The 8,684-nt window shown below is 39.2% G+C and overlaps 1 protein-coding gene across 1 annotated transcript in view; it reads right to left on the reverse strand.

Annotated features, from left to right (window-relative positions):
- Positions 1-8,684, reverse strand: part of KDM5A (lysine (K)-specific demethylase 5A) — a 197,911-nt gene that overhangs the window by 163,966 nt on the left and 25,261 nt on the right. The window contains exons 6-9 of the mRNA XM_011967180.1: positions 3,964-4,069; positions 2,684-2,775; positions 1,920-2,078; positions 66-185 (exon numbers count right to left, since the gene is read on the reverse strand). Coding sequence (XP_011822570.1) covers positions 66-185; positions 1,920-2,078; positions 2,684-2,775; positions 3,964-4,069 — 477 coding nt within the window. The remainder of the gene's footprint in view (positions 1-65; positions 186-1,919; positions 2,079-2,683; positions 2,776-3,963; positions 4,070-8,684) is intronic.

Raw genomic sequence — 8,684 nt, forward strand, 5'->3', positions numbered from 1 at the left:
GAAGGCTTTGGACTCAGGTAAATCTTTGTACCTCCCCAGACTGACCTAAAAGATAGTTTACTCACATGGACTGGCATATTAAAATAATCAGACTTAAAATTATCTGCCATCTCTCCAAAGCTCTGAAGTGTATACTCTCGTACAGCTTGTTCAAATCCAAAGGCTTCTCGAGGTTTGCTACATTCCTGGGAAGAAAAAATATGTAAGATTCACTCACTGAAACGAAACTGAAGAAAGCTTTAAGGCTCTTAGTTACTAACTTCTTTGATCATTTCCCTAGGTAAAACAAATCCAATCAACCCTAGACAACAAAACAAGTATCAGCTCCTTACAATACAGTATCAGGAAGTATTTTCTAGAGTCTCGACGTCATCGTCACAGCCTTCCAACAGGAAGGCGGCACTAAGACGGCTTTAGATCCAGAGTAGCATTAAGTTCTGGCACCAAGACAAACATCTAAAGGACTGACCGGAATCATCCCGAGGGATGCCTAACACTCTTGGCACACCAGTGGTTTTGGCCACGGAGAAAATACATGTTCATGGAGGAGGGAAAGGTAATGGATAAGGGGGCAGCCACTGGACTGTGAGGATATCAGACTAAGAGAATAGCTTGCTCACACTACCAATCACCATGACCAGTGTCTTAACACAATGACTCAGAGTAGAATTGCCTCTGAATCTTTTAACCTTGAGAATAGTAAATAAGCAATAATTCAAACGGCATAAAAGACCTTTGAATGCATTTACATACACCCAGCTAACACCTTCTCTTTAATGTCCTATCACAGCATTTTGTTAAAAAAAGTAAACAGACTGGGCATTTCACGACAATGACAGTACTACAATCTTTCACTAAGAAAAATTTAGCACAATCAAGTAAAAATTTGGGCAAGCTAAAAGATACCATCAGGGCCCAGCACAGTGGCTCGCATCTGTAATCCCAGCACTTTGGAAGGTCAAGGCAGGTGGACCACTTGAGTCCACGAGTTTAGACCAGCCTGGCCAACATGGTAAAACCTTGTCTCTACAAAAAATACAAAAATTAGCTGGGCGTGGTGGCGTACATCTGTAGGGAGGCTGAGCTGGGAGTATCACCTGAGCCCAGACGTCAGAAGTTGCAGTGAGCTGAGATCGTGCCACTGCACTGTAGCCTGGGTGAGGCTGTAGACCCTGTCTCAAAAAAGTAAACAAATAAATAGTAAATAAATAAAAGATATCATCAATTTATTTAATAGCATGAAATTGGATGCATAAATCCCAAGTTCTACAGTTTCATGTCTGGTTATACTTTCAATTAATAGAGAAAAAACAATCTATGCTTTTCTTCATTTTTATTGTTGTCCAGCAATATAATAAAGTCTCATTATCTGCATCAATAAACAGAATGACCTAACCAACAGTCAGAAAAAGAACCTTTGAAAGGCAAGCTACCACAATACAATTGTTACATTTCCATTCAATATAGACATTTTAAGTCCTGGAAATTGACCAGGCACGGTGGCTCATGCCTGTAATCCCAGCACTTTGGGAAGCCGAGGCACGCAGATCAGGAGGTCAAGAGACCGAGACTATCCTGGCCAACATGGTGAAACCATGGTCTCTACTAAAAATACAAAAATTAGCTGGGCATAGTGGCTCGTGCCTGTAGTCCCAGCTACTTGGGAGGCTGAGGCAGGAGAATCGCTTGAACCCGGGAGGTGGAGGCTGCAGTGAGCTGAGATCACGCCATTGCATTCCAGCCTGGTGACAAAGCAATACACCATCTCAAAAAAAGAAAAGTCCCGGAAATTTTAAACACCACATAATGAAGAGAGAATGACAAAAGGAAACATATTTGGGAATATGTTTACATGTATGTGTACATGCATGTATTATTGTTTTTAGTTAAAAAAGGATCCATAGAGGTTAGACTTGTACCTCAGCGACACATTTAGGACACCTCCAGTCTCCTTTGGGCACATCAGGTAGTGGAGGAATTAGACAAAATGTATGATAGCTGTCATCACATCCGTCACACAAAAGCAACTTATCTTCATTGTTTCCCCGACCACAAAACATACAAACATAGAGATCAACCTGTTAAAAAAATAAAAATAAAAGTCTATTTTCCATAATACTAAATTTTTACCAGGAACTCCTTAGCTGAAACAAACAAAATAATGCAACTGAAAAGTAAACATAACTTAAATCCTGAATGTCTATTTCAAGAAATTGTATTTAAACAGCTTTTCACAAAACGCCCTAAATTTTCCTCCAGAGTTTTTACAAGCAAGTTAATAAAAGTATATCAGGTTGTTAAAGAAAGACTACAAATCTAGGGTATTTGAAAATCAATTTACATATATTTTTTAAAATACCATGTCCTCCTTCCCATATACGAATACCCTTTGATAGAGAATGAAGACCGAGACTGTCTATGATAGAACTCAACGATTACACAGATTCATTTTCATGCTCTCACTTGGTTACCCATAAGGTATACGACTTACAGGAAGCAGCCTACGTACATAGGACAAAGCAAGGTTAACAACATAAACAAAAGCTGTAACTTCACAGATTTGCCATCAAGTCTTCTAACCAAATGAGCTAACTAAATACATACCAAGATATACCAGGATAGAAAGTGCAAAACTATAATAAAAATAAATCCTTTCCCTCCTGACAGACCCCAAAACACTTACAAAGTTAACAGAGAGAGTGCCTTTCCGTTGTCTCATTTGCATGTTAAATGCGTCTGACCTGTTGGTAACTTTTCGTCTTCGGGTGACCTCATCTTGAAATAAAAAGTTATACAATAATAGTAAAAACTAATGTTGAGAGCTTACTATGGACGAGACACTATTTAAAATTATTTAAATTAGTTAAAATCTTACAACTGTTTATCTATCTAGAGGTAGATATACTATTTATTATCTCTCATTGACGATGAAGAACCTGAGGTACAGCAAAGTTAATAACTTGCTCAAAATCATACAGCAAGGCAGATTTAAGATTCTAATCCAGTCACGTAGGATCCAGAGAGCTTACCCATTAATGCTGTATTTGTATGCAGTACGTACTACATACAACCCACAGGTATTACTTGGAGGAACTCCCAAATTAGGGACTAATTTCTAAGACTGTTGATAGCCAATACTATAATTACAAGAATAACAAAAATAAAGTACTTAATTCTTCAAAAAGAAATACTATCATTATTACAATGTATCTAATAAGTCTTATTACATGGGATGTTTTAAGAGAGATGGAACAATATTATTTAATCTTCTAGAGTTCAGTCCACTATCTGAATTGTATGATTTAACTACACATCTAAGTACATAGTAATTAGTATTTGTGACTGTAGCATTTCATTAAGTTCTGATATAGTCAAAACATATCCAGCCTAATCTTTGTTAAACGGTTTAAAATTGACATGTTGCATAAAGAGAACAGTGGACCCTGATCTTTGCACGAGCAGTTCTACTGACAAAAAACCTCCAAACGTGAAGCCGAGCACTAGACTTACTAAAGAAAACAGTTTATTTAAATGAAGTGACATAATATATCAAGGACAATTATTTTTAAAATCAAAATTATGGTTAGAATTTTAAAATTCTAAGCTTCCCCCAGCATATGTTGATACTAAGAGTCACAAGCTTTAGCTCACTAGGTAAGAACCATTAATTCCGCCATTCTCTCATAAACCAGCCTTATAAACTGCAATAAATTTGTGTCATATATCAGATATAGAGAAGGAAAATCCTCTCCTCCAAAATCATAAAAATTCAACATAAGATTGCTCTTCACACCTTAAACTTAAGATATGTGGCATTAAAACAGGCGATGTGCCTGGGAACCACATTGCAACTTTACAATTCTTAAGAAATTCCCAGCACAGACTGCAATTCAAGTATCATTTGAATGTTTTTACAACCATATTCTACCTTATCTCTTTTCATGATCAAATAACAAATCTTACCTTCTTTATCTTTTGTTCCCATTGCCAGGCCCACAACCTTGGGCCCAGCCCCAAAAATCTGAAGTTTCTTCAATTCCGTGTTTCTATTCACATCTCCAGATTCTGACTAAAAAATAAGCAAAATTCACGTAAGCACAATTATGCTGATTCATGCATTTATTTTTTTACCCCTGAAAAGTTTCAGGATCCTCTTCAAAACGAAAGAACAAATTATTGGATTTCTTTTCTGTAAATCTACTTCGCTGCCTCATTGCTACAGTTGAAAACAGTCACCAAAACACCATGCACCCAGATTCCTTTCCACAAAATAAAATTCGTGTATGACTCATAAAAGCACAGTTGTCAAGCTGTCTAAAGACAGACACTGCCGGTTATCACACCACAGAAATCCCCACTTCTAACTTGCTACTGGACACCTGTATTTGATTAGAGGGCATCTCAGGACATGAACTGTGACTGTCCTAAGCCAATCATACTAACCTCATTTTTCTTTGTTGGTGATGACCAACAAAGGGGTGGGAATGTGATCCAGTTCTAGCCAGTGGAACATTAAAAAATTGTACTGGAATCCCCTGGGAAAGATTGCCATCTTCTAATAAAAGGCAAATGGCCAGGCACAGTGGTTCACACCTGTAATCCCAACACATTGGGAGGCCAAGGCAGGTGGATCATTTGAGTTCAGTAGTTACAGACCAGCCTGGGCAACACAGGGAAACCCCATTTCGACAAAAAGTACAAAAATTAGCCAGGCAAGGTGGTGTGCATCTGTAGTCCCAGCTACTTGGGAGGCTGAGGTTGGAGGATCACTTGAGTTTGAGCGGTTGAGGCAGTGAGGTGAGATCATGCTGCTGAACTCCACCCTGGGCGATAGATGAGACCCTGAATCAATCAATGGGAAAGCTTCTCCCAGCCTGGGCAACATAGTGACCCCCGTCTCTACCAAAAAAAAAAAAATAATTAAAAATTATCTGCCCATGGTGGCACGCACCTGAAGTCCTAGCTACCCAGGAGACTGAGGCAGGAGGATCACGTGAAGCCCTGGAGTTCAAGGCTGCAGCGAGCCGTGATTGTCCTACCACACTTCAGCCCGGGTGACAGAAAAAGACTCTGTGTCAAAAAAATAAAAAGGAAAGCATCTTAAAGAATAAGTCCTTTTGGAGGCCGGGTGCAGTGGCTCACGCCTGTAATCCCAGCATTTTGGGAGGCTGAGGCGGGTGGATCACGAGGCCAGGAGTTCGAAACCAGCCCGCCCAATATGGTAAAACCCCATCTCTACTAAAAATACAAAAATTAGCTGAGCATGGTGGTGCACGCCTACAGTCCCAGCTACTCGGGAGGCTGAGGCAGAATTGCTTGAACCCAGGAGGTGGACGTTGCAGTGAGCTGAGATTGAGCCACTGCACTCCAGCCTGGGCGAGAGTAAGACTCTGTCTCAAAACAAACAAACAAACAAAAAAAGTCGTCCTTTTGCCCCAATTCCCTTCCTTCCTGCTAAGGGACTCAGTCTGGTGAAAACACGGTGCTGGACTCTGCAGCAGCCATACCACAACTGAGAGGAAATTTATTACCCACACACTGAAGAAAGCAAGGCAGAAAAATGGAAAGAACCCGGGCCCTTGACCAATCCTAGAGCTACTTACCTCTGAAAACCTTATGCAAAAATGTATTCTTATGTGAAAAATTAATTATTAATGTTTAAGCTACTATCACCTGGCATTCTAATACTTGAAAGTGAGAACATCCTGACAGATACTGGTATTCAATCTTGAATTAAGATTAACCATAATCTCTGAATATAGACTAAGTAAACAGCCAAAATTTATTTTAAGTGTATAATAAATAAAGAATAAGCATAAAAATAAACCAAGATAAAATACAGACTACTTTATAAGTCTGTGGTTACATAACAAATGATGTATGCAATCTAGACTAACAAAAGATCATATAAGTACAAAACCTAAATGCCACTTCAATATTTATCTTTAAACTTTTGTAGACTGATTTGGTTATATTAACCAACTTCTACTGTTAGTCGAACGAGAAATATAATACCACACATTATTTACCATTATAAAGCAGAGTACATAACAATAAAGCTGATACATGTTCAGTAAATAGTATGTGCCACATCTAAGTACTTTAATCAATTAGTCCTTACAACAACCTTTTCAGAAAAGCAATAAAGTTCCAAAAAGTAGAATAAAACAACATTCTTTGATCTAAAACTCAAAATAACAAAATTAAAAAGGACCTTCCACCTGAACATTTTAATTCTCTACTTAAAAAATAACAGGCCAGGCACGACGGCTCACATCTGTATATCCCAGCACTTTGGAATTCAAGACCAGCCTGGACAATACGGTGAAACCTCGTCTCTACTAAAATTACAAAAATTAGCCGCACGTGGTGGCAGGCACCTGTAATTCCAGCTACTCGTGAGGCTGAGGCAGGGAACTGCTTGAACCCGGGAGGTGGAGGCTGCAATAAGCTGAGATCACGCCACTGCACTCCAGCCTGGGCGACAGAGCAAGACTCCGTCTCAAAAAATAATAATAAATTTTAAAATAACAATAAAAAGACTACATATTAGATCTCTAAAACAAATTAGTGATCACAGGAAATTTTATAGTCTTAAACATTGCAATAAAAACAAAAGATTAAAATTAAATTCCCAACTCAAAACACCAGGAAAAAACTAGAAGATAAACCAAAAGAACTGTGGTGCTGGATTAGAGCTGGATTAGAGGATGAATGCAAAATATCAAGTTACAAATTTTTAAAAATTTATTTTCTAGCCCTGACCATTTAAAAGAGCCTAGAAGCAATGACATCCCAGTGGGAACAAGCAGATCGTGTGCTCAGATCATGGTTTCTAAATACCATTTCAAACACATAAATGAACCAGCATCCCTCGTAGAAATTTCAGACATAATAACAGCCAGTACTTGCTTAAAGACTGGACATGGAGTATAGGGAAATAAAGAAATCAAGGAGTTTAATTCATTTGATTCATTCAAAGGCTTTTATGGTTGGGCACCGTGGTTCATGCCTGTAATCCCAGCACTTTGGGAGGCCAAAGCAGGCAGATCACTTGAGCCCAGGAATTCGAGAACAACCTTGGCAACATGGCAAAACCCTGTCTCTACAAACACACAAAAATTAGCTGAGTGGTGGTATGTACTTATGGTCCCAGCCACCTGGGAGGCTGAGGTGGGAGGATGGCTTTAGCCTAGGAGGCAGAGGTTGTGATTACCCAAGACTGCACCACTGCACTCCAGCCTGAGTGACAGAGTCACACGCTGTCTCAAAAAAAAGGCCAGGGGGAGTGGGAAGGAAGGAGGAAGGGAGGAAGGGATGAAGGGAGGCAGGGAGGAAACAAGGAGAGAAGGAAGAGATGATAATACATTATCTTTCAGATGTACTGAATTTGGCATACCCGCACTATAGCCAATCATAAGTACACACGTATACGTACGCACACACCCCTGGTGAAAAGGAAAGGGTGGATGTTAAGACAGATTTGGGCTGGGTGCGATGGTTCACGCCTATAATCCCAGCACTTTGGGAGGCTGAGGCAGGCAGATCACTTGAGGCCAGTTCAAGACCAGCCTGGACAAAATGGTGAAACTCTGTCTCTACTAAAAATATAAAAATTGAGCCAGGTGTAGTGGCATGTGCCTGTAATCCCAGCTACTCAGGAGGCTGAGGAAGGAGAATTGTTTGAACCCGGGAGGCAGAGGTCGCAGTGAGCCAAGATCGTGCCACTACACTCCAGCCTGGGCGATAAAGCAAGACTCTGTCTAAAAAAAAAAGACAAGATTTGAGAGTTCTGAGCATTACAGGTAGTATTTGAAATCCCATGCAGATGAGACCGCTAAGGAGAGTGAAGATGGAAAAGGACTAAAGATACAAAATAAGGGGAAAACAGAAGAGATGACGAAGATGCTAAGGAGTGGTCAGAATATAAGGAGGAAAACCAGAAGAGAGAGATATCACAAACGAAAGAAAAATCAAGTTAATCTAATTTCAAGGACAGGAGTCAACAACCACATTAAATGTATACGTGACCAGAGACCAGTTAAGATATGAAATGAAAATGAGAATCTCAGAATTTGACAATTAAAAACCCAGTGGTAACTTGGACAGTGCAGTTTCAATAAAATTACTTAGCTCAAAGTTAGATTATAGAGTATAAAAACTAAACAGATGTTGAGGAAACTGAGACAATAAAGACTATTTTTCAAGAAACTTCTCTGTGAAAAGAGGCAAGGATAAGGCATTATGTAAGAAGAGGGCTTTTATGTTTAAGATGACAGAGACTTAAACACATAATGGGAGGAGTGGAATTCAACAGACAGAGGAGGTGGGAGAGAAAGATTTCTCAGTATGTTGAAATCACTGAAGATGCCAGAAGGGATGGAAGTGGAGGGAATATCCTTGGAGAGAAAGGTACAGTTTGCCCACAGAGATAGACAAAGACTAAGTATGAATACCAGCAGTTTTGCGTATGGGGCAAGAAGCAGAAGTTCTACCAGAAAGCCTTTATTTTCTTTCTGAAATAGAAAACTAGGAATGAACGGCAGACATTCAACAGAACAATTAAGTACAAATTATGAGTTGAAAAAATTCTTAATTTCAAATCCTGAAATAGCATATCAACGAATCTGAATACAGTGACAATTATCACATTCCATGTAGTCCCCATTTTTTTTTTTTTTTTT

Source organism: Mandrillus leucophaeus, unplaced genomic scaffold (assembly GCF_000951045.1).
Source record: "Mandrillus leucophaeus isolate KB7577 unplaced genomic scaffold, Mleu.le_1.0 Scaffold79, whole genome shotgun sequence".
Classification (NCBI taxonomy): Eukaryota; Metazoa; Chordata; class Mammalia; order Primates; family Cercopithecidae; genus Mandrillus; species Mandrillus leucophaeus.